A 12,155-nucleotide genomic window follows, 5' to 3' on the forward strand; every position below is an offset into this window, starting at 1 on the left:
TGACTTTGAAATGCAATGAAGAAATGAGTACAATAAAACTAAACTACACTTCCCCGTATGAAACAGTAGTTAATAGGACAACTCTTTTGGAACACCAATTCAAAAAAGTGTTTGGGCGATAAAACACACCCCAAAAATATGGCAGCAATGGGAAGAATTTAGAACCTTTGCAATAATCACATAATATTTATGAATACAATCAAATTGGAAACCCTCCTTATACCTTCCTTCCCCCCTTTCTTTTTTTTTTCTTCTTGTGGTAAATGTATGGTGTAAATGTTAGTTAGTTGAACTTCTGAAGTTAGGATATGATTAACCGTAGAGAGAGACTGGTATGGAGATTATCCCATACCCAAGATATATTTGGGGAGAAGGATAGAAACCCCTATTAATACAAATGTAGATACATAAGTAATGGATTTAGAAATATATTATATCACAGGGGGAGAAATAGGAGAAACTCCTATAATAAACTATACTTAAATCTTGAAGCGATGTAATAGAATAGATTTGATAAAATATAGGTAGATGGAGAGGTCTTTTTGGCAGAATAGGTGTTTTTTATCCTAGATGTTCAAAAATATCCAATTTCAGACGTATTGAATGTACTTTGTATATTTTGTTAAATACCGTATTTATCGGCTTATAACACGCACAGGCGTATAACACGCACATTCATTTTAAGAGGGAAGTATCAGGAAAAAAACTAAAATTTTAAATAAGGAACTTTGCAGCCTCACCATTGCCATCAAAGCAGCCTGAACAATGCCCATCTGCAGCCTCACAAGTGCCATCAATGCAGCAGCCTCACCATTCCCATCAATGCAGCAGCCTCACCATTGCCTTCAATGCAGCAGCCGCACCATTGCCATCAGTGCAGCCTGATCGATGCCCATCTGCAGCCTAGAGGGGACAGGGAGGGGGGCGGGATGAGCGCCGACAGATTACATACAGTGAGAATCTCTTATGATAGACAGAAAGGGGTCCAATGGCGGCCCAGGAGACGGGACTTCCTATTACAGAGGCCGCCAAGTAAACAGGAAATTCTCACTGTATGTAATCTGATGGCGCTCGTCCTGCCCCCCTCCCTGTACCCTCCGAGACAGCTAAAATTTAAGTATTGGCATATAACACGCACACGCTATTTGCACCCAATTTTCATGGGAAAAAAGTGAGTGTTATATGCCAATAAATACAGTATTTAAAATAATAAAAGAGAAATTGTAACAAAAAAAAGGGTTTGGGCAAGACAGGTTTCATACATTTCAATATTGGTATACGTGTATTTATTCAACAATTCCGTTGCTTGGAAAATGCCCATTAAAGCAACAGAGGTACCTTGTCCTTATCATCCTGTCCATTTCTTCAAGTACCAACTGCACAGGCAATATCAAAGACAAGAATCACAAGATTTATAGCTTTACAACAACTTTGGTAAAAAAGAAAGTGACAAAGACTTTAAATTTCTGTCAGGATAGCCTCTTTTCTGATGCCTGAAGGATGAAAACGAATGCAGTCAATATATCTAAGAAGCAGTAAACTGCAATATAATAAATGTATATTTTTGGGTTAAGATATGCTTAAATATAAGCTTTCATTATTTTTCCTAATCTTGCAGCATAGCATGCATATTGCATTCTTAAACATAGGTAGCTCAATGCATCAGCGTAGCAGTTTTCCAGTTTAGATGACCGGTCACCACTGCTCTCTCTATCTCCCTTATACAGTCAAATCACCACAATTTGCCAAGGCTGTAAATACCATGCTGGAGCTCCAAGAAGAATTTGTGTGGCTTTTCAATTACAGCATCCACTTTAACACAAAAGTCCATAAAAATTGTTATTTGGAATCACCATTTAATTACAAAAAAAAAATAAAAGTATAGGCAGACAGCTTGAAGCATTAGAAGAAACTAAGTGCAAGTTACCACGGCAGGGTTTAAACACCAGAAATTCAGTGTATAAACCAAGGTCTTCTGACGGACACTTCTACGATTTCTTGGTCTTGCAAAGAAGCCATTTTCATCAGCAACATCTTGTCTGTTTGTCCATGTGTAAGATTGCTGCAGAGCAATTCTGTAGTCTTCTGCAAATCTGGAGAAATAAGTATATGATTACTTGTACTCACACAAAGTGCCTACACTAACAATTTAAAAACCTTCTGCAGTGGCAAAGTCAGGACTTGTATATAATTAAACATTGTGGCTATAGGACTGCTGCAATTTAATCCTAAATACTGGTCCCAATAAAACACTGTAAATAAAACAATTGTGCTGTCCCTTTATGTGAAGACAGATTTGCAAACCAATACACGATTGAAACATTACACATTAGTGCACATGATTAAAAAATATACATGTAGGAAATCAGTGAAGCCTTATTAAAGTCATATATTCATATATATCACAAATTAATATTGAAAAGTTCATCAAAGAAGCACATGTTTAAAAGTCCATTACCAATTAATTCATAATACAACATAAAGCTGCTGATTAACTAAAGGCAAATAGACTGTGCACTTTGCAAAGTAAATGAGCAGAAGCTCTGCTGACTTCCATCATTCAATCATGTGCAAGCAAAAATGCTGTTTTTTTTTTCATTTTCCTTGTACATGGTTGGGTATTCTTTGCTATGCTCTGGAGCAGTGGTCTCCAAACTGCGTTCCAAAGGCCAGATGTGGCCGTTTATCAGACCCTTGGTGCATTATTCATCCCACTGACACCAACGATGGGGCACTATTTCTCCCACTGTTAGCAGCAATGGGGCACTCTTCCTCCCACTGACACCAACTATGGGACACTATTTCTTCTACTGATATGAGTTATTATTACTCCTACTGACACCAATCCTTGGGCACAATTTCTCCCACTGATATGAAGCACTATTCTTCACACTGACACCAATGATGGGGCACTATTCCACCCACTGACACCAACGATGGGGCACTCTTCCTCCCACTGACAGCAGCAATGGGGCACTTTTCCTCCCACTGACAGCAGCAATGGCACATTCTTCCACCCACTGACACCAACGATGGGGCACTATTTCTCCCACTGACAGCAGCAACGGGCATCCTTCCTCCCACTGACACCAACTACGGGACACGATTTCTTTTACTGATACGAGTTATTATTACTCCTACTGACACCAATCCTGGGGCACTATTTCTCCCTCTGTTATGAAACACTATTCTTCACACTGTCACCAATGATGGGGCATTATCCCTCCCACTGACACCAATGATAGGGCATTGGTTACGTCCACTGACACCAGAGCATTTTCTCCTTCTACTGGGCAAAGTCCCCCCCCCCCCCAAAGTCTGAAGGACAGCAAACTGGCCCCTTGTTTGGAAAGATTGAGACCCCTACTCGGGAGCAACTGCACTTTGCAAAGTGCACAGTCTATTTTCCTTTAGTAAATGAACCCAAAGTGTCCATGTGCCTTCCAAGTGCTCCGTGCTCAAAAGTATAAAGGTGCTCCAGTGCAAATAAAAAAGTGCACTTCAGAAAAAAATGCCGCTTACCAGTCAGCAGTGATTGCAAGTTATAGAGATCATATGCACTTTATTACCTCAGGATGGCAGACGCTCTCACCATGAAGCATCCAGGCAGCTCAGTGACCCCGTCAGTAAGATACAACAGTAGTGTCTCCACAACAAGAATACATGCCTTTGACTTTACTCCACACAAGAATCTCCAAGAACCATGTATATTAGGCACAAAAAACAGGAGAAGCCACATATTGTAATATTGCAAAGAATCTTGTTTTAATAAAAGGAAATGAGCTTATATGTAAACGGAAAAGATATGGTATACAGAAGAATGGCCGCTGAACCATCTGGCGCACTCGTGTGTGAGGACATCACATTCTAGTTCCGCCCAAAGCATTTCTCCATAACAGGTATTCTCTGGGAGACACTACCATTGTATCTTACTGATTGGGTCACTGAGCTACCTGGATGCTTGATGGTGAGAGTGTCGGCCATCCTTGGGAGAGAAAGTGCATATGCTCTCTATAACTTGAGATCACTCCTGCTGGTAAAAGGCCTTTTTTTGAGGAGCTTTTTTTTTTTTTTTTGCACTGGACCACCTTTATATTTTTGAGCACAGAGCATTTAGAAGGAACATGGACACTTTATGTTGAATTATAAATGCATTGGTTCAGGGCTACCATGGTGGGTTTTCTTCAAAAAACCACACAGTTGGGGGTCGTGGCCAGGACATGGAAGTGAATTCGCATCAGTGCTGAGCATTGCATGTGTTGACACTTTCCTTGAGGAATGGGATTCTTTCCTTTAATTGGACAAAAGCCAAGGAAGGGGAAAACACCTAAGAGCACGAACAGACTGCATTATGCATTGATTCTCTATTGATCCTGACCATGGAAGATCCTTGCCCCGACTGCGACACTATGACAACCACTGATGTCGCTAGGATCCTTCCACCTGGGTTAGCCTTCAATATCCCCTTCTCCCTTCAAAGAAAGTATTTTTAGCACCCCTCCCATGACCAGGGGGGCCAATCGCCTAGCCCTGTCTCAGACATAGTCTTTATAAAGATGGTGACAAGAAAGGCCCCTTACACAGCATTCCCCGCATACTTCTCTTCCATCTTTTATTAGAGAATTCAAAGAGTTTAGTAGTAGCTTTAAGGTCACTTAGGTTAAGAGGTCCGAAATTTTTCTCTACATCCTACTGAGCTTTCTCTATTCAATTTAATTTCTCTTTCCACTGGTAGGCTAAAGCCATTAAATATGTTGGCCTATTCATCCCTAATAACCTGCAGATATTAGTAGAAGTGAATGATGAGCCACAAGTATACTTTGTCTGCAACTGCTTACAAACCTATGACAAACTAAATTTCTCATAGCTAAGACACATAAAAATCATTAAAACAGACATTATTCTTTAGTTGTTATATACCTTACAAGCCATTACGAGTTATCCACCATCAAGGCTAATAGCTCAAATCAATGCAGCAAACTTTTCTCATGTCAAAAAAAAAAAAAAAAAAATATCTAGGGTTGCTAAAATCGTACTGTCTCCACCCATCATAGATTGTGTTCATAATGGGCCCCACAAACAGTGGGTTACTCTTGAGGAAGGCCTTGTTTCTTCTATTCCAACTTCTCTTTTATGTACGCCTCCTGCAGCAAGACCTGCTGGACAACTTTTACCAATGCTGGCGGCGGCTACTCTACAGGTGTGGGATACCAATTCCAAAACCATGCCCCGCTCCAACAAGGACTAGGAACAGCAGGTGAAACAGCCCGTAACTGGATCCGGACGGCGGCCACCGCGGATTACCTTACTGCAGAAGCTGCTGACTCCTGGCACTCCTTGATATAGACTGCCATGGACTGTCATTGATGCCTAACAGTGGCTCAGTATCAACACAGCAGCGATCGACAAATATTTGAATACTGCAGGATGCGGCAATGTACAAATTTTTATCTTCAAATGCTATCTACAGGAACAGCTGAGTTTAGTCATTTTCTCTGAATTGTTGCCTGGTATTTGTTAGATGAACTGTTGGATTCCCTGCCTGAATACAACAGCGGCTCTCCATGAATATACATTCCCACTCAGTAACCAGCCTTTATTTATTGCCTGATCGGCCACAGCAGGCTGTGTCTACTCTGCTAATGAACGCAGGAATACAGGGAACACCATATACCTAGGCCTCCATTATATTGCTGAAGAATACTGAGTCTAAGTATTGGGAAGCACCTTATGAGAAAACTGGGTACCAACTCTGAAGTAATGACTACATGATTCATCTTTTCCAATGTCTGGCCTATAACGGACAGTATATTGCCCTATATGTGATCCATACACCAGTAGTGAATCTACCTTGAATTCTGAGAATATAAGAGTTCCTATTATCAGGATATATTTCCATCTATTAATTCACATTTACCAGACCCAAATATAGATGCAGTGTTACCCTAAGCACCCATAAGGACAATATTGTCATTACTTAAGTCCAGCTCTATCAAAATATGCTCACCAAGTAATGAACTTAGCATTAATTAGCCTGCATCCTCACAGCATTGGCTAGCCTGACAAATTAATCCAGTTCCCTGGGGGCCATACACATATTGATTGTCTATAATATTCATAGGAATTTTATTTTTAAATTTTTTCCAGCAAATTTTCGCCAGACAATCCTCATGTGTTTGATTTTTGGCGTCCAGATGTTTTTGTGAATGTTTTTGTGTGTCCTTTTGACCATTGTCCATTCTCATTTTCCACCACTGCTGTGGCTTTTAATACTGATGTTGCACCGGTGAAGTTGTTATGAATTTATTCAGACCTTGTGTATGCTTTTAGCTTTCATCTTTTGAAAATAAATAAAATCTTTATACTAAACAACTAGTCCCGAATATGACCCTTTATTGCAATAGCAGTCGCTTTTTCCTGGGTAGTCTTTACCTGGGCCTTTTTTACATGCCTAGATTGACTGGCTACGGTGACAACACCCAACTGTGGTGAGTGGCATAAGGGTGACTATAGTTAATACCTCAATGTGGATACACCTTAATAGGACCTGTTACCCTTTTGTTGTGTTTGTGGGATACCAATTGGCCAAGGAGCTTCTCTCCACAAGGCCTAGCCCTGTAATACCATTCTTTGATAACCTTGTGCTCACCCCAGCTATAGCTTAATCTTCTTCCTTAATTTGGCAGAGAGGGAATCGGCCTCAACTTGACCAAATCCTTGGGGGGGGGTCAAGCTGTTCATTATTTCACATCTTCTACCCTCCTGTCATAATAACCAATCTGCATGGATGGAGTACTCCTAATTTGTCCATTACTTGGACCCCCTCACAAGTAGTAAGGACGTCCAACAGATTAAAAAAGTTTCTCCTTTGGAAGGATAAACCGGATCACACAATGTCTACCCTGTATCAATTATTGCTTCAGCAGGTCTACCCCCAAAAGGGGATGAGATGTAAAGCTGAACCTTACCCCTGAGCACTTGAGAGAAAATACTGGCATTTACACAAAATAGCAATCTCCTCCACAGCACAGGTGCATAACTATACGCCCCTTTCCTACTGGAATCGCTGCCTTACTACTCGTATGATACGAATCCTTCTATTCCAAATATGAGTTGGAGAGGTTTGACATTCCCTGGTTGAATGTCACACAGATGGGAGCTCACGCCCTTTCATTATCCACTTTTGGGATAAAATACTACAAAATATATCATAAACATGTGAATGACAAGATCCCTAACAAACTCCAAATCACTAGCCCTGACTAGACTACCCTAAGTGTGTGGATATGGGGGAAGGGGGTGTGCGTGTGTGTTGTGGACACCACCCTACTTTTGTGTTTTTATCTATACCAGGGGTCTTTATCTATACCAGAGACTTTAGGGGGGCCAGATTGTGGCCAGTGAAAAATGTCTCGGGCCCAGCATCAGTGAGAGTAAACATGGCCTCAGGGTTTGTGATCAGTAGGTGTCAGAAACCATGAATCAGACTGAGACAGAGGTACAGTTAAGGCCTCATGTACACTGCTGCTGGTAAACGGACATTTAGGAGCAGTTGGGCATTTTTTTCAACTGCTCCTGAATTCTACTCTATGTTATCTTATCAGTACATGTACATAGGTTTGTTTATAGTTGTTTGTAGGCAGTTGCGTTTAGAGGCTTTTTTAGAACCAAAAAAAAATGCGTTCAGAAGCTATGTTTAGAGGCATTTTAAACACTAAGCACGGCTAAACGCGATAACTCGCGTTTAGCCACATTTGTTTACAAACGCGGCTCAATGCGACTAAACGCGGCATGGATGTTTTTAGACGCCGGTTTCTAGCTGTCAAGTTAAATCGTTCAGGAGAGGTTGAACAACGTCCCGTGTACATGAAGCCTTAATCACATTGTTAATAGTAATAAAAAAAGGTAAACAGAGTAAACGTAGTCAAAACATAGCCAGAGTCCAGAAACCGGAACGGATAGTCAGACAAGCCAAAACGTCAGGGAGCCAGAGATGAGCGTAGTAGAAGAGCAAGCAGGATCTGGAGCCAGAAGGAATGTCAGCCAAGCAAGTCTTTAACAGGAACACAGGAAAACGTCTCTAGAGATGTGACTAAGGCGAAGGCAGAGATCATCTGGGCTGGACAGCTTAAGTAGGCAGGACTGACAAGCAGGATATCATCAACAGGTGAGTCAATGTGGAGAGATAGGAGCTGGCAATTAGCCGACAGCTGAGCGGCCAGCTTGGAGAAGGAAGGGCTGAGCTCAGCCCTGACAGTAGGAGGAGGAGTAATGCCCCATCATCGGTATTATTGGGAGTAATATTATCTCATCATCGGTATCAGTGGAAGATATAGTGCCCCACTGTTGGTGTCAGTAGGAGGAATATTGCTTCACATCATTGGCAGGAATAGTACTCCAAGGGCCAGATAAAGGCTGGCAAAGGGCCACATCCGGCCCTCGGGCCACAGTTTGGAGACGCCTGATCTATACAATTACCCCTTTTCTTTTTTTCTCTCTCTCCTCTGTACCCTCCCCCGCCTCTCTGTTGGAATGTACCCTTTCCCTAATCTATGATTTTATCCATCTTTTCCTTTGATTAATATGGAGGTTTACATTCTTCCCGGGACACATCTAGGGCCACCTTATGCAGTTTTGTGAGTTTGTTGGTAATCATTTTGATCTCTCTGCCTGGGCCTTGCACACCCATAGCTGGGGATGGAGACCTCTCCCCCCCAATATTTCTGCCTGGGCCTATGTGAAGGCAATATTTGCTGCGCAGACTATTTGCTGATCTTTCTGTATACAAATGTATATTTTATGGTGACCACCTATGGCTCTATTTTTATTGTAAACCTTTATGTATGACAGACGATGACTTCCGGGATGTAAGAGAGAGCGAGAGGACGTGTGCAGGCTGAGCTCCGCTCCAACATCCATCCTGAACACCTTTCAGCGCTGACTTTCAGCGCCGATTCTCTTGAGACTCGGCTGTACTTAGGCACCCTGGGGTCCAAAAAGGCTCTCGGTGCACTGCGGGGTCCTACCATATCTCCGGGCAAGCTCCAGTCCTCCTCTGCTTCCTCTGCTTCCAGCACCGCTAAGCCCGCCGCCGCCATCTTACCCACGAGGCTCTCTGCAGGGAATATGTCGGTCGGCACACAGACGCTCCCTGACCCTGCCTCCTCATCTGCAGCCTCTCATGCCGAGCTGCTGGCAGCAATCAAAGCAGGGAACGACCAAGTAATGGTCAAAATAGATCATTTGGTTTCTGACATCAGCCTAGTCCGGCATGATATGGACAAATTTAGATCCCGCTTTGCAGAGGCTGAGGGCCGGATTTCACAGCTAGAGGATGACACCAGAGCAGATTCCAGGGACCTTCGTGCACTGCAACTGCAGGTAAAGGCTCTGCAGGAGAAGTCGGTGGACACAGAAAATCGCATGAGGAGAAACAACTTAAGGATTATAGGTCTTCCTGAAAAAACAGAAGGTAATAAACCCGCTGAATTTGCGGAATCCTTCCTCATTTCATTGTTGGATCTACCTGCCATGTCTCCTACATTTGTGGTAGAAAGGGCACACAGAATCCCGCCAACCCCTCCAATCCCTGGCAACCCCCCCAGGCCGTTTCTACTAAGGCTTTTGAATTTCAGGGACAGAGACAGGATACTGGCAGCAGCTAGAGATAAACAAGAACTGCGGTTCAATAACGCAAAAATTATGTTGTTTCCTGATTATTCTCCTGAGGTTCAGCAGCGACGCCGGGCCTTTACTGAGGTCAGAAGACGCCTAAAAGACAAGGGCCTCAAGTTCAGCCTACTATATCCCAGCAAGCTCCGAGTTGTAGATGGTGACCGTTGTACACTTTTTTGCTGTTCCGGAGGCCGCTACATCCTGGCTAGATGGCCGTGGGTGATACATGTAATGTGGGTAATATTTTTACCATTATAGGTCCTCTGTACAGGCCCATTTTGTGCTCCTTTTTTTTTTTTTTCTTCTTCTTTTTTTTGGGGGGCTTTTTGGAGGTTTTTTTTTTTTTTTTTTTTGTGTGTTTTTTGGATTTAATGAATGCACTTTACCTGGAGTCGGACTGCTCAGCCTCTCGGATATGGATTGCCTCTACACCGAGAGTCAAGCCACATCCCAAATCCTTCACTTTCACTTTGACCTATCTGAACCCCCCCCCCCTCCCTTTTTTTTTTTTTCCTCAAATTTTTTAATTTTTTCCTCATCCTAGTGGTGGATGGGTCCAGGGTCAATACCCACACCCACCCAGTCGCAAGGTGCTTGGACACATTGTAGCGTGATATCCCCTCTTAGGGGCATATCTACAATCTGTAGTTGTAGTTTTTGTTTTTTCTTCCTTTTTTTGGGTAAAACTATTCCCAACTCTCCTCTCCGTTTTTTCTTTTTTTTTTTTTTTTCTGGAGAGGAGATGGGACTTAGTAGGATAAGCACTTAGTGCTTGGGTATTTTTTGTTTTTTGTTGTTGTTTTAGTTTGTATAAAGTTGCTTCAAAGATTTAACACTGCTGGTACACGTTGGTATAATCTAGAGATTTTGCTGCCTGTGAGTCACCCTAAATTGTGTTCCTCCCGTCAACTTCTTTGGTCATGGCTCCTTAAACCTACATGGCTACCCCCCTAGCTGAAAAGTTTTCCGTCCTCTCATGGAACGTCAGAGGCCTCAATTCCAGATTCAAACGGGCATTGCTGACAAGATATTTAAAAATCCACTCCCCACATCTTATTCTTTTACAGGAAACTCACCTCACAGGCAGCAAGGTTCTAACCCTTAAAAAACCCTGGATCCAGAGGGCCATCCATGCTACCTACTCCTCTTATGCTAGAGGGGTCTCAATTCTAATACATAAGAAATTTTCCTGTATGGTTGAGGATGTGCGTACGGACCCCCAGGGCAAGTTTGCAATTGTGGTGCTTACACACTGGTCTCAACGATACATAATTATAAATATTTATATCCCCCCACCCTTTACACATGATTTGCTATATAAGGTCTTGGAAAAAGCTGCTCCCTTTTGTCCGGGGAAATTACTAGTGATAGGTGACTTTAACTCTACCATCTCCCCAGACTTGGATAGACCTGTCCCATCTAAGAACTACGGTTCTGAACTATCTACTTGGGCCCAGGCAATGGGGCTGCAGGAGATATGGAGATGGAAACACCCGGCCACTAGAGCATACTCATGCTTCTCGGCCTCCCACAAGACTGCTTCACGAATTGATTTGGCTTTCTCTAACCCGGCTCTGCTGACAGACGTAATAGAAGCCAAGTACTTACCTAGTGGGCTGTCCGATCATAGCCCATTGGTAATCGAGTTTCGTTCGCCCGCATATCGTGACGCGGCCTTGTGGAGGCTGGGGGCACAGTGGATTTCTCACCCTGAGGTGGCTGACATTATTCCACCTAGATTAGCGGAGTTTTGGGATCTTAATGAAGGCTCTTCATCTCCACAGATAGTTTGGGATACATTTAAGGCCTATACTAGAGGGCAATATATTTCAATTATTGCGAGTGTCAAGAGGCAGCAAGGCCAGGAAACCCATAGGCTACAACAGATAGTAGAGGATCAAACAGTAACCTATAGCGCAGACCCCACAATAGCTCACTTTGATGCACTAAGTGCCGCTCAGAGTTCACTAAATTTACATTTGACGGAGGTTACGCGATTGGATATGCATAAAGGAAGGCAGCGGTTCTTTGAGCAGGGAGACAAAAATGGTCGTTTCCTGGCTATGCTGGCGCAGCATGAACATCCATTTACAGTGGTTTCTAGTCTGCGGTCTCCAGCTGGGGACACGGCGACTTCTCAGTTAGAAATTCTACAAATGTTTAATGCCTTTTATGAAACGCTCTATACCTTTGCCCTTCCCCCTGACTTCCAGCCCGAGTCGTTGCAAAATCTCTTAGATCCGTTGGCACTTGGCTGGTTGTCGGACGAGGAGCGGGAGTCATTGGTATGTCCATTCACGGCATCAAAGGTTTTAAATGTCATACGGTCCTTCCCCATAGGAAAGGCGCCAGGGCCTGATGGCCTACCAATAGATTTCTATAGAGCACATGCAGCACTATTAGCACCCACATTAGCTCAATTGTATACTGTCTGTCTGTCCAAAGGTGATCTGCCCCCTTCAATGTATCAGGCTTATCTT

The 12,155-nt window shown here is 43.0% G+C and overlaps 1 protein-coding gene across 1 annotated transcript in view; it reads right to left on the bottom strand.

Moving 5' to 3' along the window:
- Positions 1 to 12,155, bottom strand: part of BRIP1 (BRCA1 interacting DNA helicase 1) — a 670,966-nt gene that overhangs the window by 321,741 nt on the left and 337,070 nt on the right. Inside the window, exon 12 of the mRNA XM_073615255.1 lies at positions 1,928 to 2,093. Within this exon, the coding sequence (XP_073471356.1) occupies positions 1,928 to 2,093 (166 nt within the window). The remainder of the gene's footprint in view (positions 1 to 1,927; positions 2,094 to 12,155) is intronic.

The sequence above is a fragment of the Aquarana catesbeiana genome, linkage group LG02 (genome assembly GCF_042186555.1).
Source record: "Aquarana catesbeiana isolate 2022-GZ linkage group LG02, ASM4218655v1, whole genome shotgun sequence".
Lineage (NCBI taxonomy): Eukaryota > Metazoa > Chordata > Amphibia > Anura > Ranidae > Aquarana > Aquarana catesbeiana.